A 26,834-nucleotide genomic window follows, 5' to 3' on the forward strand; every position below is an offset into this window, starting at 1 on the left:
TTCCCTAACCGAGAACCGACACTTGTTATCCGAACATTAACCATTAACCGTTAACCGATAATATTTTAAGAATAAATTGGAATTAAAAAAATACATGCTGCGTCTCATTTCGAAGGCTGCGTCCTCCGGAGGTCGTGTTTGTTCGCCGCATACGCCTTCGCATGCGACATCCGGAGGACGCAGACTTCGAAATGAGATGGCAATGGATGCACACGTGCTTTAGTTCAGATTACCCCTCCCCCGCACACGCCGTATGCTTTTGGAAATAATCGTACAGCTGTACCTATCTTTTATAAATGTGATCAAACTAAATACTCTTCGCAGATACGACGTATGCGATACTACTCTATAGGTACTCAAGATTAATATGAGATTGGCAGAAACCGCACGTGTTAGGGTCGCTTTAAGCTTTCAGCGGTGTATCTGGACCAAAGATGACGCCTCTTGACCCAGAAATGGCAAACAGGTGTACTTACAGTCATAGTTCACCCAAAAATTTAAATTCTGCATCATTTACTCATCCTCTTGTCATTTCAAACCTATATGACTTTCTTCCTTCCGCAGAACACAAAAGAAGATATCTTGAATAAATTTGGTAACCGAACAGCTTCAGTTCTACTATGGACACAAAAACAATGCAAGTGAATGGGTGCCGGTTAACAACCTTCTTCAAAATATCTGCTTTTGTGTTCTGCGGAAGAAAGAAAGCCATGCAGATTTAAAATGACAAGAGTGTGAGTAAATGATGACAGAATATTAAAATGACAAGAGGGTGAGTAAATGATGACAGAATTTTTGGGAATCATTTTTGGGTGAACGGTCACCACATAAAGAACAAAATCTTCACCCCACTAATGCAAATGTTACAAAGCAAAAAGGCACAACACTTTTAAAAATACTTCATGCAGGGCTTGAAATAAGAAGTTTCATTTCTTTATATTCAGGAAGAATTATTGGGTGTAATGCACCTTATCTGCTCTAAAGACCTGCACTAAACAGCACAGGCAAACAACAGGAACATTTCAAATAGAAATAGAGCTGTTTGCCTGTCATGCCTTTTTTTTACAGTAACCATTGTCTTCCGGCAATGCAATCACTTCTAATGAACTTCACAGGGATTCCGTATCACATTCAGTCTTACAGTAAGTGAACCTCCTCCGATTGTACTGCATGGCTGCTTTTCTGTTCTTTTTAATGCATTTCATCTTACTGCGCTCACACATTTTCAGGTAATGGGTAAAAGTACGTAACTGTGAAAAGTATGTATGAAAGTGAAAGAAGAATCTTTAACTTCAAAGAAAAAAAACTGCCAACAAATGAATATTAACCATTATTAACCATTTAAATCTATTAACCTTAACCTGCTGAAGGTGCCTGACCTTACACTAGTTATGACCTCAACAGAAATAAATCACCTTTGCCTATGTTCACGAAACCAGCTTGGCATCATCCACCTCAAGACAAACGAGCGGAGGGTTAAGGATTTATCATTGTTTTCCTCTTTTGGCACCCGGACGGTAATTTATCACATTAAAGCAATTAAGAAGGTTGTCTATGTGCCATTGGCCTGATCTGCAACGTCCTTCAGATTCACTATTGGAAAGTACAAAGGCTCATGGGAAAGATGCATCTGTCAAACGTTTGAGATTGTTTTTATGATATTTTTGGACTGCTTATCAGATGAAGATTGCCAATATCTGTGCAACCAGAACATATTCCTGCTCACCTTACAGAGTGAAGTGAGACGAAGGTGTGTCTCAAAAGAAAGATGGTAAGCCTTTACTAATCCTTCCCTTTCATGTCGTCATAACAACTAAATATTATGATAACTGAGTAAAACCCTGAAAATGGGAATTCTGAAACTAATCTTCCCAGGATGGTGGAGATATGGTGTGAGCAATAACATAATGAAGATAAAGTTCTTAATAGGGAACAACAGAACAGTTTGTGCCTCAACACAGGTGTAAACCTTTGCAACAACCTCAACCTCTGCTTTGTTGAGACTAGGGGTAAAAAAAATCAAGGACACAAGGGTGCAAGCTCGTTTTGGTTTTAGGTGGAAGAGCAGTGTTCAAAACAAATGTGCATTTTGAAAGGCGTGCATTTTAAAAACTTGCAATATGAAGCATCACACTGTCATTGAAAATATAACTCACCTTTCTCAGTGGTCAGGAGAGGATTAGTGGTGCTTTTCGCAGTCCATGAACTGCTTGAACCCTCTTGTTCAGGTAGCGTTGTGTTTGTTGTGTAACTTATGGAAGTAGAAAAAGTCGAATTTACATTAATGTTTAGTTTTGATAAGAATGTTGGCTTAACTTCAGTGCGTTTGAAGGTTGGATTCGTTGTTTTGGTTAGAGTCGCAGCCGTCGTGGTCACCCAGAGGGGCTCTAGCTGGTTAGATTTACCAGTGGTCCTGGAGTCTCTGGTTGTGATGGTCATTTTGGGGGTGAAAGGTGAAAACCCGAAGTCCCTGTCGTCCTCCGGTAAGTGGTTTGGGATGGTGGTTGTTTCCAGAGGCTCGCCCGGCACAGCACGCGGGAGTCTCGCGCCTTGAGACTCGCTCTCATCGCTCTGGTGCGCTCGAGACAAACCAGCTGTGCATCCACACAACAGTAACTCCAAAACTGATAATAGTAACATACTGTAACGCATGAACGTCATTTTCTTCTTTCAGCTCCCCATGTGAAACGTTTCTGTTGTATGCTATAGTCCTAAACTGGTGGTTTCTTACGTACTGACGCGTTACGATGTTTTGTCGCTACTTGTCCACTCGCGTTGCGAACTGCAAGGTTTCACTCCAGCAAGACTGACAGTTGTAAACCCCTCCTACTACGGCCACTCCCTTGCCAATCAGGAAGCAGGCTACAGGAAGATCGGCGTGTCAATGCGCCAATCATACGATCCGGAGGAGGAGTTTAAGAATTGACAACCGAGTTGTCTTAAAAACAGTACCAAAAGAAAAGTGAGGTATTTAATGTGATTTATTTTTTAATTATATACAAAATTTACATTGTGATTCAGATACTGTCAATTTATTTGACTTGTAAAACCCCAATAAGATCTCGCATATCGTTAAAACTAAGTCAATGACAGCTTAGGAGAGTTCAGTCGACCACAGGCCGCTTTAATTAAAACCGTAGTTAAAAACAGATTTTAACAGCCTCTGAATTTGCACGTAAATGGCTTAATTGCTACGGGTGAACTGAGGGTGACGTTCTCTATACTGTTAAAAAACTGCTCCGTGTGTGTACTCAACTACATTACGGAACAACACTGTCCTCTAGTGGTGACATATCGAGATTATCTAAAGATCACGTATTTGTTTGTTACGTAACACGGTGCCTTCAGAAGATTCAAGAGTCCCTAGAGATAAATAAAAATACAACGAGAAAACGTTAAAAGTCTACTAAACCGATTCATTTAGAAGTGTTCATATGTATTTGAGTGTTTATCTAATCTTTCTTGCAACGTGCATAATTTCTAAAAAGGTTAATTTTTATCTTTAGTTTTTCCTCACTACAGTTTCCTTTATTTCACTCACTGGGCTTTGTAAAGTAGTCTTTGCAAAGATGTAATGAAAATTGCTACAGTTCAAAAACATTTAAATTGAAAAATGTTCTGTTCCGATTTATACATCCGACAATACTCTTATTTCAGCCAATTATTTATTATGTTGTCTTTACAATATCACACTTAAAATGTATTTTACACAGCTTAAATGTTTCTTTATACAATATATATACACATATATTGTATAAATATATATAGATGAATATGTATTTTAGGAAGGGGGATTCTCAGAAAAGATTCATCTGTTTGGGTCCCTTGCAGTGTAAAATTTAAAAACCCCGGATGTAACATGTAAAATTATGCTGTATACTGAATACTGTAAAATATACAGTGAAACCAGCTTTTTTAATAATCAGAATTTATTCAATGTTTTGGGGTAGGCTACAAGATTTATTTATTTATTTACTGGATAATTTTTGCCCTCCCTCAAAGCAATATGAAGCAAAACAACTTCCCAAGTGGAGGACAAACATATTTTTCAGTAGGTACTGGTAAACAAACACCAAATCAGTAACATTGCCGTGAGGGTTTGTCCAATTGAAAGTGTTTACTTAAGTATTTTTTGTAACTTTGAAAGAGAAAAAAAGAGGAATTTCAAAAGTACTTGCTATTTATTTATAAATCACAATTTTTGGAATAAGATCAATTACAACTAAATGTAAAGGTGGACTGTGATGTTGAATTGGCATGGAAAACGCCTCAGTTACGACTGTAACCTCCGTTCCCTGATGGAGGGAACGAGATGTTGTGATGAGAGACAGGCTGGGGTTTGATGAATGGCACACACACGCCAGTCCCCGCCCCGTGTATATGGGTATAAAAGGGAGGTGGTGGCGGCCATTCACTCATCTTTTGGGCTGAGGAACCTGAGAGACATCTCCCGGTCGCTGCAGTGGGTCGGCGAAGCGTTGTGGCATGAAGACACAACGTCTCTTTCCCTCCATCAGGGAACGGAGGTTACAGTTGGTTTACCGAGACGTTCCCCTTCAGTCGGTCTCTCGACGTTGTGTTGAGAGACAGACTGCGGACCTATCTTAGGGGAAAAGGCGCTTTCGCAAGTTGCCGGTGGCGTGTAAGACACGGGCTGACACTGGTTCCACGTGGAGGTTGTAAAACCTCACGAAGGTACTGGGTGTAGCCCAACCCGCAGCACTACATATATCTGCCAGAGAGGAGCCCTGCGCCAGTGCTCCCGAGAAGACCACACCCCGGGTGGAGTGGGCTCTCACTGCAAGCGGGCACGGGCGATCTTGGGACCGGTATGCCAAAGTAATGGCATCCACGATCCAGTGCGCCAATCTCTGTTTGGAGACAGCCCCCCCTGGTGCCAAAGGTCTCCTCGTCCCATCAGGGGCCAGACATGGAGGTTCCAGAGGCCTGGCTTGGGGTGCCTCCCCTGCGACAGAAGGTCCTTCGTCAGGGGAATCGGCCAGGGGGGAACTGCCAACAGACCACCATGTCTGAGAACCAAGTCTGGTTGGGTCGATAGGGCGCAACTAACAGCACTCGGTGTCCCTCTTCCCTGACCTTGCACAGGACCTGTGCAAGGAGGTTCACTGGGGGGAAGGCGTACTTCCGCTTGTCCCGTGGCCAGCTGTGTGCCAAGGCATCCGTGCCGAGGGGACCCTCGGTCAGGGAGTACCAAAGCGAGCAATGGGTGGAGTCCGGGGAGGCAACAGGTCCACCTGTGCCTGGCCGAACCGCTCCCATATGAGCCGGACTGCACGGGGATGGAGTCGCCATTCTCCACGGAGCGTCCCCTGACGAGAGAGCGCATCGGCTGTCTGATTCAGGTTGCCCGGGATGAAGGTGGCTCGCAGGGATTTGATCACCTGCTGACTCCAGAGGAGGAGACGTCGGGCGAGTTGTGACACCTGCCGTGAGCATATGCCGCCTTGATGACAGATTTTCATCCTGCACGAGGGCTAGGAACCTCCTCCGTGCCAAAAGTACAGCCAACAACTCTAGGCAGTAGATGTGCCACTGCAGCCGGGGACCCATTCACTGCCCCGATACTGTGTGCAGAAGGGCATACAGTTTCGCCAGAAGGGCGGCAGCCTCATCCCGAAGGCCGGGAGCGTTCTCCCCTCGAACCGAGGTGTGGAGAATGCCCCGAACCTGGGCGGGCACCTGGAGAACTGGTTCACATAACCGAGACGGATCGTCCTCTCTAGCCAGCATGACGGGGCTGGTGCGCTCCAAGCGCCCAAGAACCATGACAGTGAAACCAGAGGGACGATCTTCTTCACCGTGCCATGGGAGGCTGGTTAGGTGGCTGACAGAGCGGTCACCTCGCACAGGGCAGAACCCCAGGGAGGTTGATGGCACTGCTAACTTACCTGCTTGGTGTTACCGCCGGCCAACGCAATTTCAAGTGGAGATTTCAGAAGGCAGCGAGAAGTTATGTCTCCCGGCGCACCGTCGTATCGAGAGTGCTGCGGGGAAGCCCAGAGAGAGAGAAGCTCTTTTGAGAGAGAGTGGGTGCCCGGCCCTAAAAAGGGCCCGGCTTGGGTGGAGGACATGGCAGGTGGCATCCCGCTTTGACGCACTGGCGATGACCTGGCCGGGGGGGGGGTCGCCCGCTGTACTCTCAATCCCCCTGGCTCATCCCGTCAGGGCCGCTCTGTCTCCTAGGCGGGTCCCCAATGGGGTAGAAGCTCCCTCCCACGGGGCTCTGCATCTCTAGCGGGCCGTTGCCTGGAGGGCCTCAATACCAGAGGGGCCACCACGGGGGGGCGGGGCTGCTGGGGGGGCAGGCTGCGCTCGGGACCTCTACGACCGACAGGTGGCCGGGTCACGGTGGAGCAGTCTGCTTCTTCACCATGGAGAACCTCCACAGTGTCACCACACAGCCCCGCTTGCGAGATGGGCGCATCTAGAAGGCGAGCCTTCGAGCGTCACTACGCAAGGTTGAGCCACAGATTTCTCCCTTGGACCACTATCATGGACATCGTCCGACCTAGAGCACCCACCATGACCTTCGTCGCGCGAGGCCGGTGGCGGTGCACAGCCAGGTTGGCCTTCCTATCAACCAGATCCTAACGCTTTGACTTATGACCCAATGGGTCGCCATAGTATTATGAACCTGACAGACCGCCATAGCGTGGAGGGCAGAAGCAGTTTAACCCACAGCATCGTAAGTCTTCGACACGAGTGTCAAAGAGCTTACATGCCCTGGAAGGGAGCCTTGGTCGACCCCTCCAAGAGGCGGCGTCTGCAGTGCACCGCAACTGCACATTCCACCTGGAGGACATTGACATGTCCCTTAGCTGCACCACCGTCCAGGGAATTAACAGCTCCTGAGCCCGTCAGACGGGAACGCCGCGAACGGCATATTCCACGTCTTTGTGAGCTGCGCATTCTCCTCCAGGTCAGCCGCGAGCGTTCCGGGGAGGGCGGGGCCACTACAACCAAGCACGACCATCATCTTTGCATCGCCTCATCTTGGGCTCGACCGCCCGGAAGCGGGAGCTCCAAGGGATCTCCGCATCCGATGCCAGGATGTAGCTGTCTGACGTTATGACAGAAAGTTCGTCCCCATCCCGTTGTTGAGTCTGCCCACTATGGGACGGTACACCGCTGCCCATCGGGGACAAGCCAGGTGAGCGTGCCGGGGCACGGATGGTCCGCGAGCCGAAATTGTCAGAGTGACATCCATGGGAATCCCCAATCACCCCCGCCGCTCGCCGAAACAGTCGACCTCGCCGAAGAGGCAGTCGACGCTCGGGAAGCAGACGGGTTTGCGGCTACATTCCAGAGATCGTAGCCAACCGTGACCGCAACACCTTAATCGACGAGTCCTGCCACTGCATGCTGGAACCCCAACATGCAATACAGGTGTCGTGCCCGTCGGACTCGGGAATGAGTCTGTCATACCCAAGAACACAGCTGCGACACATGCCCGAAGGCAGCGCAGACTGTGAGAGGAAATTTGCTCTTTTAGAAATATCTGCAGCTCGCTGCCGAGACGCCCAGGGGAAGTCCGCTACCGAGAGGGAGAAATCCGCTTCTTCACGTCGTGAATCCAGCAGTCTGTAAGGAGAATTCTCGGAGAGAAGAATCGCTTGACATGTACCGTCATGCAGGTTCCGAAGAACGAAAGATGAGTGAATGGCCGCCGCCACCTCCCTTTCATACCCGTATATACGGGGCGGGGACTGGCGTGCGTGTGCCATTCATTTAAAATTCCTCTCGGAGATGATAGGTTCTCTAGATCAAACCCCAAACCCCAACACAACGTCGAGAGACCGACTGAAGGGGAACAAGAAAAAACTTGTCTGCATTACAAACTATGCTACAGGCACATTTATGAGGATGTTTGTCAGCTATTATCTTTGATCTTCTTTGTCAAATGATATTCCACACATTCATCAAGATTACATCACTGTAGTCAATCAAGTTGTATTTTGGCAGATAATTCAAAGGTTGGTTTGATGTCTTGTGGTTAGTTTGATGTCCAGTAGCAGACAATGACATATGATAAGTATTATGAAACTGTACAGGCCTACAGTGTATTAAGCTAAAGCACAGCTAACCAAAGGAGTTATTAGGGTATTCCAAATTAGGGTTACCAAAAGAAAACACCACGTTTTACATGACTGTATGAAAACACCAAGAGAAGAGCAGTGAAACAAAAGGTACATAAGACACAGAGACAATCCTAGGTTTTATTTCAGCAGTCATTCAGGAAGGCAGTGACAGACAAGTGTTTGATAAGCAGGAGGGAGGGGATGTTTACATGGACACTAAGCCTTTATTTGCAATTGGACTCAGAGTTGTTGCTCCAACTTTAAGAAGTCTTCCTGTATGCACATGAATTTGTATTACAGCCACTAAAGGAAGAAGGGATAGAGCTAATGCAAAATGCGAGGTTGATTTTGAAATGTGTTTTGTTTAGAGGAGAAACAGAGAGAGAGAGCGAGAGAGAGAGAGAGAGAGAGAGAGAGAGAGAGAGAGAGAGGAAGTCTGCAATCGGCACTTATTTAACAGCTCACCAGTGTCTACCAGAACATCTTTTCAGTCTTCAAGAACACCGCGAAGAAAAACAGACAAAAACCAGGAGATACATTATATTATTGTACACCTTTGTGGGACAAATGAGGAACATGATAAAACACGCAATATCAGACTTCTTTTTTGAATATGAGACTCCTCGTCAGGTTCTGGTCAAAAACAGAAGAGTTGGGATTGTGTGTAGAATCATCCAGATGGGTGTTTTAGCCTACATCATAGGGTAAGATTTTTCTTTTTTGTCTTATAAAATTCAGAAAGTAAAACAAAAGTGCACAAGTAACTGAAACATGCATGTAAGCGCATGTTTAAACAAGAGCAGAAAAATGTAAATTATGTAAACAATAACTTGGGCATAAAATACAAATTGTTAAGTGTTGATTTCAATGAGTTTGGCATTTACTCTAACTTACTGCATTTCTTATTCAAACTACAATACAGACAGGGGTTTGACAGATGTTAACATTTACTACAATCAAGTTCAGGCAAAGGGACCAATTCCTGTGAAGTAGTACAAACCTGTGTTGTGCAATCTGTTGAGAAACTAGTGTTATGTAGGTGACAAATGTATTTCAAGCTAAATTTTAGAGATGACTTGAAACTGAAACCTGGGATGGTCACCATATTAGGAGAAAACAAAACCATACCCATACAAAGGACCCCCCATACAAAGTGGATAGGTATTCAATTACCTTTTTCAGATTCTTTCAGATTTTGCAATAATGCTTTATGATGCCATAGAAGAACCTTTTTTGGTTCCATAAAGAACCTTTAACATCAGAAGAACCTTTCTGTTTCACAAAAGGTTCTATGTTTCTCAGATTCTCAGATTCTAAAAAGGTAAGAAACAGGTGGTTCTTCAAAGAACCTTTGACTGAATGGTTCTTTGTGGAACCAATTCTATGGCATCGCTGTGAAGAACCTATTATGCACATTTATTTTTAAGAGTTCAGTATAACAAATGAATACATACAGTACTTTATAAATGAATGAACCTTGAGCCTCAAGTTGACAATTGTTTTATTGGGCTGCTTTGTCCTTTTCTGGTATTTAGCCTCAAACAGCAGCAGCTGTTCGATCAGAGACAGTCAGCCATGTGAAACCAGATGGAACTTATTCCAGACCACCCTTTAGTAAATGAAACACAGACGACAGTACAATTTACAAGACGCACACAGAGGAATATGTTTGGGAATTCAAAGCTAAAATTAAATGACGCATTAGAAACAAAAGTCTTTTAAAGCTTGTAGCTTCTGTTATATATCTAAATAGGCATCATACGAGAATGTAATCTGGCAGCGGAATGAAACTGTGCAAATTGATCAAATCAATAAACACATTGTCTTGGAGCATTACTTATGATAGTGTGGCCTATCTGGAACAGTAGCTCAACTTTGGTTGTGTTAGAAGATAAGGTTGAGAGTCATGCTTCAAACGGAAAAGAAACTTTTGTGGTGTCGTGCTAGAAGGCATGAAGCCAAGTCTTATTGCTTCATCCTATTTTATGTGACACAGTAGATTGCTGAAATACAAACTATAAGAGACAGCCTTGTGAGCATTTTCCATCTGTTGTGCCGGTTTAAATGATAAGCAAATGAACTTTTCACTCAAATTGTATAATGTTAACATGATTAAATTATGTGGACACCTCTATTAAGTGAACTGTAAAGTAAAATCTGTAAAAAAAAAAAAAAATTCTGTAAGCTGGAGAAACATATACAGAAATATATTTTTTTTCCCCTGTAAAATTACAGCATATAAGGATTAAATTGTTTTCCCCGTTTTTCCTGTAAATTTGTTGTCTTTTTTATTGTAAAATTTTTGACCCTATTTCAAAATTAAACTGTAAAAAAAAATCTTGTTAAAAAACAGAAATTTTCTGGCAGCTGGGGCGCCATAAATAAACTGTAAAATTACATTTCTCTCCGGTTTTCTTGTAAATTTTCTGTCTTTTTCTGTAATTTTACATTTTTTGATGCATTTCAAAAATATATTAAAAAATCCTGTAAAAAACAGTAAAATTCTGTGGAAAATTGGAAAATCTGTACATAATAACAGAATTACAGAAATTAGGGGATTTTTTTACAGTATACTGTGGCAGCATTCTTCACAAGATGAAAATGTATTGTGGACTGTTATTGTCAATTCATTTTTATTTACAAGTTTTTGGTGACAGTTACAGGAACAAGTGACTGACAATACACAAAAGCCTACACATACAATATCCACTATAATCGGTTGTTGATTTACTAATCACAATCACTAATGTTGACAGAAGCTCAATATTGACAAAGTGTTACACCTATACACCTATTCCTGACTAGAACATATGACATGGCTTTACAGAATACAGTCACAGTAACAATAAAAAATTGAGATTATATAAATGACGGATGTTTCTATATTGTTGTTAAAATACAACTAAATTATCTCTGCAATTACATCATCATTTATTTTATTTCTATTATTATTACTATATACTGTTTGTTTCACAATGTATTTTCTGTACAGCAGCTTTGCATCATTTGCAATGTACAATCTGCACTGTATCTTGATTATAGCAGATCAACAATGTTAACAGATTACATTCTTACTTTTCTAGGTGGGTGTTCATGTATGAGAAAGGCTACCAGATAGTGGATGTTGCCATGGGCTCTATATTAACAAAGATGAAGGGACTGGCTTTCACGAATATCAGTGGAGATGAGAGGATCTGGGATGTAGCAGATTATGTTTTTCCAGAACAGGTGGGTTATTTTTCATCATTTGGAATAAAGAAACAAACATTTTAAAAATAGTGGCCCAGATTTAGATACAAATACCAGAAATAACTAATATACCCATAGTAAAAAAAAACAATTAATTTAAAATGCATTTATTTCATGCTAAGTATAGTTTAACATATTTACTGACATGACTTACTGATATAAAATTATTATTAAACGTTATTTGGAGAACTATTTATACACAATGCACATTTCTTCATATTAAGCATGTGTTTGAATAAAAATGTGTTCTAATGTCACTTTTGATAAGGATTTTATGATTTTTAAAATAAAATCAATCTTTCAATGCAAGATATTTAAAGTGTACCTGCAGCATACTTGCAATAGTTCCACTTTAGCACAATCAAATACACTTAAATGTATCTTTAGTTGGACTACAGCACTATTTCTGCACAATTAAAGTATATTAAGTACAAAATTAGTTGTTCCAATTTAGCAGACTTTAAGTATACCAATTTAGTATACCACAAATACAATCGCAGTGTTTTTTCATTAAGTATAAGATGTAAATGGATTTGCAGTATACTTAGCATGAAATAAATGTATTTCAAAAACATTTTAGTATATTTATTTCTCACTAGGGACTATACTATATTTTAACACAGATCTAATCAATCTAGTAAATCAAGGCTTCCATCCTGAGTTCCTGAGCACATACTTAGAAACTAAATGTGTAGTATAATGCAATGTAAGTCGCTTTGGATAAAAGCGTCTGCCAAATGCATAAATGTAAATGTAGGCTAAATGTAAATGAGTATAAACTCAGGCTAATATAGAAGCCAGAGTGGATCGTTTTTCGTCACAGATAAGGTTACTCATACTGTGTAAACATCTTCAGTCACGAACCATCAGGTTGTTTTCGCTACAGCTTAGACACGTCTTTATATTTCTAATGCAAGTAAACATGTGCTTTAAATAATCAGTGGAAAGAGAAATTGTTTCAGCATTTAGCATTCCAAACAAAGTTTAGCATTTTCCAAATGAAAAATACATCCATCATCTAATATACACAGTAGGAGATGCTGAAGTATTTGAAGTAAATAAATTGAAATGCCTGACGGCATCATTTACTTTATGCTAACAGTCAGCAGCAACATTTAGAAACCAGTTCTGAGAAACAGACTGTTGACAGAGAAGATCTGTACAGTATACTTAGCAAACAAAGGAGTGGCCATCTTGGAGCTACATGATACGATCAAATATTATCCATAAAACAAACTGCTAAAACTGTTCTTTGCATCAACAAGTATTGTTCACTCCCTGAGAAGGTATATAACTGTATTTTGTAGGGACTACATTAAAAACCTACTGTAGAAATATAAGAAATTTACATTTTGACAACATACAATATGTCACCAACCAAGTACTAATTATTGTGTGACATTGTGCATTTAAGTTCTTGTACTGTTGCTATAGACGCACATAAGATGCTCTTTGAATTACTCTCAACATGTAAGCTACTGTATGGGCTAACATGTATGTAAACGTAATGTAAACGTTCATCTGTGTCAGCCTGTGTGCTGCTGTCATTAAAGCAAAATGCAAGAAACTAAAAAACTAAGTAATACAGGATCTATCGGTAATAAAGTATCTATTGGTAAACATCATAATACCACTGATACCTAAGATACAATGATACATTTGATATTTGTGCAATATTACCAGAAGAGTCAGTTTTTAACCATGCACATGTTGGAAACCTGTACATAAACACATTACTTAAAAGGATTTTACTGCACTGACGCTGAAGATGAACAGATTCAGACCAACCCATCTGCGTACACTTTCAGTATTAGACTTGGAAGATTTCTCATGAACATTTATCATGTTACGCATACGTGCACAGTCAGTTTCAAACACTTAATTTCTCATGCAACCAATGTTTTACCAAAGAGAGAGAATGTAAATTTTAAGTCTGTATCCCACTGCATGTTGCCTTGTGTGTATATATTACCCCAAACGCCCAATATTTAATCTCCCTTCTGTTTTGCTTTCTAGGGTGATGCGTCTTTCGTTGTGATGACAAATTTCATTGATACTGTGGGACAAACACAGGGCAAGTGTCCTGAGGTGAATAAGCATCTCTCTCTCTCAGATATTCATCTCCAGGATCTTTCATAATCATGACACGCCTGGGTTTTTTCTTCACTCATATCCTGAGTCCGGACCATATTGTTCTTTCGTTTTACTGCTTTCAGTTGAACCATTTCACAGTCTAGTTTCTCTTTATTATCCATGTCCCATTTGTAATGTTCATCATTAAATGACAGTTTGCGGCTGCTGGCCTGTTAGTACGCGCAGTATGGATTTAGCCTGCATGTTTAAATGTAGGAATTAGGATCAGATGACAAGCCCACAAAATGCCCACAGTCTGATTTGCATTGGCTTAAAAACAGGAAAGGGCACACAGAAAGATCATTTTTATTAGTCCACTTGGAAACAAACTCATAATACAAAGCACAAGGTCAATACAAAGAGTGCTTTTGAGAAGAAACTAATCTAGATTTGCCAAAGTTTAGTTTAAGGTATAGCATAAGCTGTTCAAGGGTGTTGTTTAATAGCAAGTTAAAGGGATAGTTCACCCAAAAATGAAAATTCTGTCACAATTTAGTCACCCTCTTGTCATTACAAACCTGTATGGTTTTCTTTCTTCTGCAGAACACAAAAGAGGATATTTTGAAAAAAGTTGGAAAACATGGGTTTTGCATTCATTTAATAGAAGTGAATGAGTACCACTGTTGTTCGGTTGCTAACATTTTTCCGAACATCATCTTTTGTGTTCTGCAGAAGAAAGAAAGCCACACAGGTTTGTAATTACAAGAAGGTGAGTAAATGGTGAACTATCACTTAAACTAGATATCCATTAGCAGATGCATATTCTGCAAGACTCGCACCATAAAATCATTTTTTGGTGCTTATGTACAGCATATTTTTAATATCAGTTAATTATTGGAATATGACTTGTTTCTGGTTATACAAAAAAAAACCTAAATGCACTGTGACTGATCACATTACATGTCAATCATACAGTCACTTCCTGTCTAAGTGGGCAGATCTCAGACAAAAAAATCTGTATTTTAGGATCAGACCTGGTGCCATTTAGTCAAAGGTTCCCAGTATGTAATCACAGATAGATAACACGATCTTTTTTACCGTGAAACAGAGGTATGAAAGCTGTTTCTATACACTCAAAAAGTTAGTTTTACTTAACCCATCCATAAAGAATGCAAGTAACTGCATTACCGTAAGTTAACTATGTAATTTATACAAAAAATGTAGATCTGTCAGCTTTACTTAACAAGTGTTTGATTGGTCAAATTAACATTGCTGAGTAGAATGCAAAAATCTATAATATTGGACCTATTGTTGAGTTTACTTAATATAAACAAGTTAATTCAACATGACTGGTTAAGGGGGATTTTCAGTTCCCAGTTTGCGTAAGACTGCATTTAGGCAGTACATTTCTAAATTTTGTGTTATTTTAAGTGTTTTTCAGTAAAGAAAAAATACTTTTTTGTGCTTAATGTTCATTAATCTTTGAGGTTTAAAAGAGTTTGTTGTATTTTTTTGTTTTAGGGTTGCCATTGTTTTGAAGAGTGGTACATATGCTTAGGCTGTGAGAGGTTTATGCGCGCCCATGATGTCTATTGCATCATTCAATGAGCATTAACTGTGCTAATGCCAGTATTGAGATGACTCTCATCTGATTTGCTCATTGTGTTTTGACTTACATGCAGCAAGTCTGTATATAATTTATGTATGACAACAAAAAGTACCATTGAGAAGGATAAATATTGAGTTTACTTAACTTAAAATTACTGGTACAATCGGAATGGTTTGGATTTACTCAAAAAAGTTTTGTCAACATTACTTTATTTTTTTGTTCATACAACTAAAGTGTTATTTGTTCAAATTACTTAATATTGTTGTGTGGAACCACTTGACGCAGCTTTTTAAAGTAAATTCAACAAATCATTTTTTGAGTGTACATCACCAGAAGCTTCCCTTGATCGTATCTACCACCTCTTCTCTGTTTCCTTCCTTTAATCCCTCGTTTTTGTTTAAACAAATGACTCTTAGAACAGGGTTTTGTGGTCCTTCTGTTAATAGTGCGCTGTGCTCTTTGCATCAGTCATTTAGATGCCAAATTTTCATATTGTCTCCGCAAATAAGCAAATGTAGGCTTTAACAATCACTAATAGCTATTATGGTATATAATAATAAAACATGCTGTATGTATGTTGCAGGTGTCAGATGGGAAGAACACGTGCAACTCGGACGCAGACTGTGATGTGGGCAAATACAAACGTACGGGAAATGGTAAAGTTTGAACCATTTATTTGTTCCGACAGAAGGCACCAGCACCACGGTGTGGACTAACATCACAGCACTAACAGCAGCCTGGGGCAGAGGAACTGAATCATTCTTTAATCTTTTCATCAACATAATATAATATCTTCTAATCTTAATAGATTTGACTGGCAAATGAATCAAGTTATGTAAGATTTAAAACTGTTTTTCACTCTTTGGGCAACCTCCACCTCAATCGTGTTGCAGTCTCTGTAAGTCACTAACATTCATGACATGCTTGTGTATTCTAACACTTTAATCTCAAATTTCTTCATGCCTGATAAATCTTTTTCCATGTGCTGTCTAATGTCTTTCATTCCCAGAGACCCACGAGGCTCTTATCTGCTATATAAGATAACAGGGAGCACGAGGGCATGAACTGCATAGTTCACATTAGCCTATTCACAAAACAACCCATTACATATTTGTTGCAAAATTGATTTTTTTAAACACCCAGTGCAATTTGAATCAAGGCAAAAATGTTCCCATACACAGGCTATTCAAATATTTAGTTTGCCATTCACTCACATGCAGGAGGTAAACAACATTATTGAATTACTACTCAAACCTAAACATGTTAAACTCATGTGACGTCAAACAAATCTTTTTGCTTCCTTATATTTGTGTTAGAATTATGGTTGTCGTAGACTAGTAAACCTAATCAACAAACCAACTATAGAAATACAATGTTACATTATTGGAATAGTGCATTATTGACTAAAGGCCTGAGCTCGTTGAGAGGTCACAAATACAGTACTTAAATATTGACTACTGTAGATCTGTTTACCTGGTTACTTCAGGAATACAAATCTAAGTAAACATTACCATCTCACTTTACAGTAATTCAAAGTGTACTGTCATGGCACGAACAATCTAAAGAATGCTTTATTCTGTATACAGCAGCATATGGGAGCATTTCCTCAAATGTTTTTTAATTGTTCATTTATTGTTAATTTTGTGCCTTATATTTCTGTACTTGATTTAATTTACTGTCACTATGGTGATTGTAATAGTTGTACTGTATGCTACTTCTATATACAAACTAGGCTATTACCAAAACAAGTTCAGTGTAAAAAATACTGTATGCACAGTAGTAGCCAAAAGTGATGCCGAGGGGAACATTTGTACAGTATTTGCTCTTCATGCCCCCTCAAGTTATATTAAATATGAGGAGCATGATACAAATTAACAAAACACTATAACAGCCAGATTTACTAACTGCGTGCGGCGGCGTAAAAAACGGCAGTTGGCAAAGACACACAGTGAAAATTAGCGCTGAAAAGGCATGTGCATTTGTAGGAGTTTCCTCTTCAGATGCAAACTTTATGGAAGGAGAGTATTTAAATTAATCACGTAACGTGATTTACTAATGTTTGCGCTCATCATTGTACTGATATTTGCAGCTTTATTTAACGACCAAAAAGCTTGTCTTAAACCTTGCTCTATAATGAGAATGAGATATTGCCTGTTTTTTAATGTGCGCCTTTTCGATAAATCATCAGCAGAAATTTCCACTCCCATCTGTGCTTTTTTTTTGCGCTCTCACGCTATGTTTAGTAAACCTGGTCCTAAACCTTTAGGGAATTTGTTGGATAAACATGTTTGGCATATCAGGAAATATGAATATTGAATAAAAAGCGAAGACATCACTTTTGCCCATAGAAAAATTGGACTTACATTACAGACAAAGACATGAAGAAATCAGTCAGGCTCATCCATTTGAAACACCAAAGCCATTGAGGCTTATTCACACTGATCCAACAAACGCCAACAGGGGTTTCACATTGATCCAACAAACACGTTTGTTGGCATTTAATGGATCAGTGTGAATTAGTCTTTTGATGTTCACTGTTCATGCTCGCTGTTATTAGCAGACTTTCGGAATGGAAGATACAAGAAGTGTCACTTGCACAAATAGACATAATCTGCTTCCATGTTAACTTTCAATGTTCACAGTGTGACACTGATGATTCTATGTAAATTCCTTTTTTAATTACATGTTCTAAAAATGGATACAAAATTACTTAAATTTTCAAATTAACAAAATTATTTACAGAAAAATGAATTTACAAAACTTTCTCTTTTTTGTTAATAATTAACATTGTTTGTGTGTGTGTGTTTGCCTGTCTCTGTTCCTTCTAACGCACGTGACAAGGATTTTCAATGTTGTTGTTTTGATTCAGCTTTATGCCTTCTCTTCAGTTCACTCCCTAATACACTTCTGACCTCTTATATCTCCCCTTACTGCATTTCCGTCTCTTCTCTCGTAGGGTTCATGACGGGCAAGTGTGTGAACAGCACCAAAACTTGCGAGATCTACTCCTGGTGTCCTATTGAAGATGACCGTGTAATACCAGAGTACGGATTTCTCTTTTATTATTGTTGAATTACAATAGAACTGGCTTCCCAGAGACCCTTCATCGTACCTGCAACAAGACATTTCCCTCTTTTTTGTTCCCTAGACCTCCAGTATTGGAGGCAGCAGAAAACTTCACACTGTTCATCAAAAACTCCATCACTTTTCGCCAGTTTCAAGTAGTCAGGTAAAAGGTTTCCTCCTAACTACACACAGTAAATTCTCTCACAGCAGTAAGTATACATTTCCTCTCAGCCTATTTGTCTCTGTCTAGGAGTAACCTGGTGGAAGGTGTGGATCAGGCGTACCTCAATCGCTGTCAATATCATCCCACTAAAGATCCACTGTGTCCTATCTTCAGGCTTAGAGATATCGTTGAGCTTTCCGGTTTTAATTACTCAGACATAGCTCGTTTGGTATGTTTTCTCTTTGTCATTATATGTATACACACACCCCGATACTCACACTTTTGGTCACACATTTGCTACACACACACATGCACACGCGGGTTTGTATTACCTAATAATCACACAAACATGGGCAAGACACTTAGAGCATTTAAAGATTTAAAGCAACACAGTATTTGACCGAATTATGAGTCTTTTTATTTAGTGAGGACCAAAAGTGGGTTGTAATGAAAGTTCACTGTGACTCTCGCTGGTGCACATGAAGAAACAAGTTCTCTTGTTTAAATTCCCACTCACACGTGCACACAAATAGCAAAATGTGTTCATTCAGACAATAGCAAGTAGTACAAACCGGAATGCTATTCTAAAATAATACATTGTTACAGAACGATATTTTTGTCGAAAACCCCTATCCACACCCGAAACCCTAACCAAAACATCTTTCAATCAGGAAGGCCATCAAAATAGTTTGAATTAAAGCTTACAGGCAGGGTTGCCAAATCTTTTTCAAAATCACTGTATAGAAATTATTATAAACACACAGTTTTTTTAATGAATAACTAAATCTTTCTTTAAAAATGGCCGTTAATAAAGAAAGAAATCGTACTTTTAACTCGCTGAATAAAAAACAACGTGGCAACACTGCTTGCAGGGAATATGCAAGCACGTCCCTTATATTTCTTCCCAGAAAAAAATCTAATTAAATAAAATAAATACTTTCCATTATATTTATTAAGATTTACAAGTTAATTATAGTTCATGTGACTGTTAAAATGCTCATCTCATATACTTTGTAACCTGGTAGGGTGGCTCTATAGGAATACTCATTGAGTGGGATTGCAATCTGGACTTCAATATCAGACACTGCAAACCAGAATATGAATTCTTTGGTCTCTACGGAACTGGGAAAAATGATAAAGAGTTGAAAGCATCACTGGGATACAATTTTAGGTGGGTGAGACTGTCCAAAAATGATGACCTTTAACAGTTCAGTCAATAAGTTTTGAATCAAAATGTCCAGGATTAACTGTTAAAGAGACACACACTGTTATACACAGATTACACCTCATTGTATAATGGAAAATAATTTGTCAATTACCGTTGTCTGAGCTTAAAGGTCCATTGTTGAAATTTAGCGACATCTAGCGGTGAGGTTGCCAATTGCAACCAACGGCTCACTCCACCACTCCCTTTCAAAGCCCTATGTTGGCTGCACAGGACTAAGATGTCATCACATTTTCACAAGGAGATAACGTATTTACGAAACGCACTCTGTAGAGCAGTTTGTCCGTTTAGGGCTACTGTAGAAACAACATGGTTAATTCCATGTAAAGGGACCCGTGGTGTATGTAGAGAGGTAACAAAAACATAACGCTTCATTATGTAATGTCCTTTTACACCTCTGAAGACACAGTTATGTATATTATATTGCATTTCTGTAAATAGATCCTACAAAAAAATGACACATGGGAACTTTAACTGAGAAAAAGTCAAAATGTCTGTACTGTATTAGAACTAAATATTTATAAAGATCTAAATTGACTATTGTTATATAATATGGATGGTTTCAGATATGGTAAACATTATTTGGAGAATAATGTGGAGAAGAGAACATTAATGAAGGTGTTTGGTGTACGGATAAACATTGTTGTTCATGGACGGGTAAATGGATTTCCCTATAGTTACATATTGCAGAACATTCACATACCCACTTTTACAGCTGATTCAATTTTTTTGCAGGCAGGAAAATTTGATATCATTCCAACGCTGACGGCCATTGGCTCAGGTGTAGGAATCTTTGGAGTGGTGAGTGAAACCTTTTTCCAAAATCAATAAATATAATACATTATTGGATTTTTACATGTAATGAATATTTATTAATATAGGCTATTCAAACAATAGTAAGTTAAGTTCCTTGCTATAATTCACATTTAGTGATCACCTCTTATCTCAAGATCAAATATAATATAATTTTAGTTGTAGACAGTTAAAACATTGTTAAAGGAATTGTTCACTTTAGAATTAAAATGTTATGCTTATTTACTCACCCTCACGTCACCCAAGACGTCCATGTCTTTATTTCCCCAACAACCTTGGATTAGTTTCTACAGAAGAAATAAAGACATGGACGTCTTGGATGACATGATGGTGAGTAAATAAGCATAACATTTAATTCTAAAGTGAACTATTCCTTTAAAAAGGGTAGATAAAAAGCTCCTTACTAAATTCTTTCAAAGCTGTCCAATTTTATGATATTTTAAAAATATTTGTTGTGATTTGTTTAAAGGCAACTGTTGTGTGTGATGTGCTCCTTCTACATTTACTTCCAAAAAGAGATTTCTACAAAAACATGAAATATAAGCATACAGAAATCAAGGAAGAGGTGAGTGTTGATTTTTGGAAAAAAATCACATACAGTATTATAGTAACACCTTGCATTAACAATAATGCATTAATGCGAACAACAGTGAGACATCTTTACAGCATTTAATAATATTTGTTGATAAACAGTTTTGTTAACTAAATTCAACAGCTTTTGATGAAAAAAAATATTAGTAAATTTTGAAATGAACAATTAACTACTAAAATGAATAAATACTGTTAATTTTATAGTTAACTAATGTTTACAAATGCAACCTTTTTGGTAGCAAGCAATATTACTATTGTGTTATCAATATTATATTTACATAGACCTCATATTGACCTTATGATGATGATGCTGACTACCATAGGTATGCTCTTCTACTAAAGTTCACATTTGGAAGAGCTGTTGAGAGATAAATCATACTGTGCTTTAAATTCCACAAGGTGGCAGCAGAGACACGTTGTTAAACACCAACACAAGGAACTTTAGTGATCAGTAACAGATGTAATATTATTCCCAAATATTTACATAAAGCTGCATTCCCAAAGTGTCAGTATGGAAACATCTTCAGCTCGGCACTAATCAGAATTTACATAAAATTCAAATGGTTTATCAAGAACATCTCACTTTAACAGAGTCAGTGTGTGGGAGGGAAAATATCTTACCTTTGAGTTGTATAAATGTGGGACGTACGCAATTCAATAGACGTATACATTGACGTCCATGAAACAACAGTTTCCTATAGATATCTCTGCAGTGATAGTTACTGTAGCCACGCAGCATGTCGATCAAACTTGTTTTTTTTTTACAGAGAAAGTGAGCGCAAATCTTAACCTGCGGGACTTCAGCTTGGCAGCTCTCTAAGGAAGAAAAACATTGATTATGTCACTTAAAAAAAAGGGGGGGGTGGCACTGGGGCTGGTAAAGAGAAGAGAGAGAGAGAGAGAGAGAGAGAGAGAGAGAGGGAGAGGGAGAGGGAGAGGGAGAGGGAGGTAACACGCAGGTGTCAAACAAAATGTTTATTTGATGGTTTATTGTGCCTCAAACAGCCGTGGATGACTTAAGTATTATATAGTATATAGAACGTTGATGCTATAGACTCTGAAGCTCCCAGTTAAAGAATAAAAAAAATAGGTTTTAGATCAAGACTATCCATAAAGACAATAAATAAAAACAAAACTGAATCAATATTTCAAAACATTAAAACAAAGTGGGATAGTAGGGTCAGCTTGTCATGAGTGTAAAATAAACCATAGTAACTACTACAGAAACAACCTAACTCAGGATCCGCTCTTATTCGTTTACTAACTGTGGTCGTTTTAATTTGGAACCCATTTAGAACATTTAAAGGGGTCAAATGACACGGCTAAAACGATTATTGTTTGTTTTAGATGTAATGCATTGTGTATACACGATTTTAGGTTAAAAACGCTGTGTTTTCCACATACCGTACATGTTTGTACCTCCTCTTTGCCCCGCCACTCTGAAACGTGCAGATTTTTTACAAAGCTCATCGCTCTGAAAAGTGAGGTGTGCTATGATTGGTCAGTTAACCAGTGCGTAGTGATTGGTCGAATACTGCAAGTGTGTGACGGAAATGTAACGCCTCTTACCATATTCGTAACATCATGTTTCCCAAGCAGGTGATAAAATGTCATCGGTACTTTCCTTATCAATTCGAGCCCGAATCTGATCCGGAAAATGAAGATGATCAAGCCGATACATCAACTTTGCCAGCGCGACTTGAGCAGGGTGTAAAAAATTGGTAAGGTTTTTAAAAATATATTACGTTAAATAGTTAAAAACTATAGCTAACTGTTTTACCTTTTATATACGACGTAATAAAGATTTGCCATTAGTGATCAACCAGTGTTACGCCATGTCTCGTCGCGACTCAACAAAGACAATAAACCCCATTATAAACACGACATTTGTTGCCTCTGGTTGGAACATAATTACTGATTATTAGGACTTATGTTGTCTTTTTTCACGTTGCGTGCGTGTCTGCATTTGCAGATCACACAAAGAAACAACATGCGCTACAAACACACGTCAAACTCAACTCGCGTTAGTCTGTAACGAAGTCTTTTACAATGAAAATATACTTACAGGCTGCGAATCTGAAGCACCAGACTGTCCTTGCGAAGTTGTAATGGTTGGAATTGCCCCACTTTTTAACAAAAGCTTTCGTGCACAGCCGGCCTTGATCTCTCCCAGGTTCATGAAGCCATCATCTGTGAAATGCGCTGCACACACTTGAATATTCAGATTTTACTGTTCTGGAACAGTATTGTAAATAAAATGTAACCATTCGTTTTTAGTTGTCTCATCTTTTGGAAGGGCAAAAAAAGGCTTTCTTTTCGCAACGAAACACACAGTGTCTCCACGACATGGCTGTGGCGGCGACCATTCAATGAGACTTACAAGTACGCCCATCTTACTTGCGTATAGATTTGGGCGGTCTTAGTCAAGTCATACCACGAAATGACGTAAATTTGTGGGGGTGTGGTTACACGAGGCGTTTCAGGCAGGTCTGGGTGAGCATTCGCTTTTAGATAGAATGCATCTTTTGTTCCGACACTTTAATTTTTGCAATTTTACATATCTAATACATGCATGGGCAACTTATAACACACCAAAGACACAGAAAAACCTGTATTCGCGCCATATGACCCATTTAACAATCAGATCTGAACATACAACTTAAGATAGCAAGTTTCTGCAATAAGGCACCTGGTAGCTGTTGCATACAGTTCTGCTCACCATTATTGGCACCCTTGGTAAATATGAGTAAAGAAGGCTGTAAAAATAAATCTGCATTGTTTCTCCTTTTAATCTTTTATTTAAATTAATCTACAAAATTCCAACATTTCATTGAAGGAAAACAATTTGAAGTGGGGGGAATAGCACATTGAGAAAAAAATGTTTTTCTTCCATATATGTTGGCCACAATTATTGGCACCCTTGTATTTAATTCACCCCGCAACCTTAATTTATAAGAAAATCAGCTCTGAGTGTTTTCTTTTCAGTCTGATGAGGTTTGAGATTACGTTGAGAGTCATCTGAGTCCATTCCTCCATATTCCTCCAGTTTTATCTCTGTGTATTCGGGTGTTAAATGGCGAATTAGAGGAAGTTTGCTCGACATATGTGTGATATCTAGGGCCATATGATTTCGGCGATGTATTTGTAATCTGCTTGTTTTGCGTGTTTATGAGTGAAAGAGTGGCATGGTTGCGCTTGAAGAGCTTTCAGCGTCCGCGTTTCACAAGGAGGAAGCTTCCGTCAAACACCCCCTTTGCGGAAACCCGTCAAAATAAAAGTCCTTTATTTGAGAACAAGTTATAACATTGTTTTTAATAATTCGGCCACGGAGTATATTTACTTACTTTAGTAAATTGAAGTAAATGTGCTAGTAAAATTATAAAAAATAGTACATATAATTAAAAAAATATTACTTGCTTAGAAAATAGTACTTAAATTTATGTAGACCTAAAACCAGAAAGGAAAAAAGAAATACGGTCTACCAGCCAAATAACCATAGTGATGTAAAGTAAATATGTTTAATTACATTATGATGTGCTCCTATGCACATGCTATGTGCCGTAAGTGGTATGCTAAGGAACACACACACGTTTTGTTATGTGGCATTTTCTGTTTGCTCAGAAGCATTTAAACTGCAGTTCTAAAGCTCAGCTGTAATAAAGAAACTTAAAATGTTTAACATCTTTTCACATCATGTGTTTTTGCATCAAATTATAGAGTGTAGTATCAATAACAGTGTTGATAAGTACCGGTATCGATAAGCAGTATCGATATCGGTATTGATAAAATCTTAAAGATACCCATCCCTAGTGTTCAGTGACCCATTTTTTATTGATGTTGATGTTTATTTTGAACCAGTGTGCTGATGGACGATCTAACCACGACCCATTATAATATTTCTAGCAGAGCAAGAAAAGGTTTTGATTTTTTTACTTGTTGGTATTTGATATAAAACATGATGACATGTATCTGAACAAAATGTCCAGAACCTCTGGTATAAAAATAGGTTAACAACAATGAAGATGGACATGGGGCATTCTTTTACCCCTGTGTGCACCAAACCTATCTTGTGTTATTGCTGCCATAAAAACTCTTTTTCATTCCATATGGCCATAGACCCCAGTCCTGGTTGAAGTTCCAGTATGGCAGATTAACATGGTGCAGTTTATTTTTGCATAAAAGCAGAAGATTTGTTTCTTGAACAGTGTCCCAAACAACTTGTGGTGATGGAGGTTCAGTTTTCCTTTATTTTTATTAAATGCTTTCTGACCCCAAAATTCAACTGATTACTGCAATTTTCCATCTGTGCTCTTTGAAGAGTCTTTGGCCACTCAAATTCTTCTCCTAGTTGTGCATTGAGACTATATAGACACACATCCTGTTTCAAGCTGATTTTCAACATCTCCAGTCCATTAAAACTTCTTGATCATTGCCCTGATGTTGGAAATGACATTGTTTATTGTTTTAACTATTTCCTTAAAGCCATTTTGTATTTTGTGTAGCTCAACAGAACTATATTGCACACCAGAACTATATTCTTTGGTTTTATCCATTGTGATAAATGATTAAGGGGGGTTGGGCTTTGTGTTACTAATATTTATTCTCCTGTGCAACAAGAAGTCATAACTGGACAACGTCATGTTTCTAGTCACCTTGGTGTGCTAAGAAAATGTAAATATCAATGGGAATATACTTGGGAGGTATTTTACTCATAAGAATTTCTAGGGGTACCAATAATTGTGGCCAGGGTGTATTAGAGAAAAAAAATTCTCTGTGATATTCCCCCTACTTCAAATTGTTTTACTTTAATGAAATGTTGGAATATTGTATATTTTTTAAATAAAAGATCATAAGGAGACACAATGTAGATTTATTTTTACAGCCTTCTTTGCTCATATTTACCAAGGGTGCCAATAATGGTGAGCAGGACTGTAAGTAAATGCATTGTAAAAATGAACAAGTTCTCAGACGTGTATTTGTCCATCCACAGAAGCCAACATTACCCACGGTACAGACAGAAAAAGAGAAACCAAAGGTAACACACTATTCAAATAACCTAAACATCATATCCCTGTAGAATAACAGTATATCATCATAAACAACTATTCAATGCAGCTTTGAGCAATTATTCAAGGTCTTTTTTTGTGCACAGGAGTGAAGAGAGAGAGAGAGAGGCTGCCATGACTACTGCACTGAAATGAACATTGAATATTTCACTGGGTGAATATTTCACTAGCGAGAAACTTGGAACTGCAGAGGGAAACAATATTATGAGGTGTGGGAAGGCTTATTGTTCTTTATGGGAGGGGTCTTAAAGGTTTTTCAAAGTTTTCCACAACAAAATATCTACAGATCTACGGAAAGGGACATTTCTAAACATTATATCAACATGTAAATTGTTACTGTTAAGCCGATAGTTGTTACTGTAGTTAGGTGTTTATATAAATATTTAGATCGTCAAAAGTAGAATTTAAAAGACAAAGCTGTGACAGGAATGCAAGAGGTGTTTTATTATTTATATTAATGGTGTCACAGTTTTAGCAGATTCACACTTTTCATTGACATGAAAGAACGCATCTGGGCAGAGATACCTAGAAAACTGTAGTAAATATATAAATGCATATTTTATGATATATTTAGGATAAATCTCTTCTGCTGTTCGCATGGGAGGTCAGTTTGTTAGATCAATCTTTTTTAGGACATTATTTATTAAAATCTTGAACATGTTGAAAATTGTTTTTTTGTACTAAGGGCCATTTTAAAGAGTATTGTCAAACGTTTTGTTAGCAGTTTATTTTTATGGATTCAGAACAATTTTATCAAATCATAATAAAAACAGATGCCACTATCATTTGTGATATCTTTATTGATTTTGATTATGTCTGTGTGTACAAAAAGCATGCAAAAAATAACATCTTTATATGCTTTGTTACATATTTACAAAAG

The 26,834-nt window shown here is 38.7% G+C and overlaps 3 protein-coding genes across 7 annotated transcripts in view; 2 read left to right on the plus strand and 1 right to left on the minus strand.

The window, feature by feature from the left end:
• The window catches only part of si:dkey-220k22.1 (multiple epidermal growth factor-like domains protein 9), a 90,690-nt gene extending 87,916 nt beyond the window's left edge, over positions 1–2,774 (minus strand). The window contains exon 1 of the mRNA XM_057359731.1: positions 2,157–2,774. Coding sequence (XP_057215714.1) covers positions 2,157–2,661 — 505 coding nt within the window. The 5' untranslated portion in view covers positions 2,662–2,774. The remainder of the gene's footprint in view (positions 1–2,156) is intronic.
• The window catches only part of LOC130570032 (uncharacterized), a 185,139-nt gene that overhangs the window by 132,499 nt on the left and 25,806 nt on the right, over positions 1–26,834 (plus strand). The gene's annotated exons all lie outside the window — the stretch shown is intronic.
• p2rx1 (purinergic receptor P2X, ligand-gated ion channel, 1) lies at positions 8,353–26,733 on the plus strand. Of its 5 annotated transcripts, none has more exons than XM_057359880.1 (14): positions 8,353–8,803; positions 11,183–11,327; positions 13,365–13,436; positions 15,614–15,674; positions 17,987–18,074; positions 18,179–18,259; positions 18,347–18,488; positions 19,285–19,430; positions 20,051–20,141; positions 20,220–20,285; positions 20,767–20,862; positions 22,488–22,609; positions 25,879–25,923; positions 26,041–26,733. In XM_057359880.1, coding segments are annotated over exons 1-13 (1,488 nt in total). In that variant the 5' UTR covers positions 8,353–8,426; the 3' UTR covers positions 25,880–25,923; positions 26,041–26,733. The 5 variants fall into 5 exon arrangements, with proteins under 5 accessions (XP_057215863.1, XP_057215855.1, XP_057215884.1 ...); XM_057359872.1 differs by having other exon boundaries at positions 8,354–8,803; positions 15,614–15,686; XM_057359891.1 differs by lacking the exon at positions 22,488–22,609 and having other exon boundaries at positions 8,359–8,803; positions 15,614–15,686.

Source organism: Triplophysa rosa, linkage group LG2, assembly GCF_024868665.1.
Source record: "Triplophysa rosa linkage group LG2, Trosa_1v2, whole genome shotgun sequence".
NCBI classification, from domain to species: Eukaryota; Metazoa; Chordata; class Actinopteri; order Cypriniformes; family Nemacheilidae; genus Triplophysa; species Triplophysa rosa.

Bases quoted from the DNA above. Each gene is read 5' to 3' on its own strand.
- p2rx1 (XM_057359872.1), top strand. From the start codon at position 8,427: ATGCAAAATGCGAGGTTGATTTTGAAATGTGTTTTGTTTAGAGGAGAA. The intron at 13,437-15,613 runs GTGAATAAGCAT...TGTATGTTGCAG, and splicing joins CACAGGGCAAGTGTCCTGAG to GTGTCAGATGGGAAGAACAC. The intron at 15,687-17,986 runs GTAAAGTTTGAA...CTTCTCTCGTAG, and splicing joins ATACAAACGTACGGGAAATG to GGTTCATGACGGGCAAGTGT.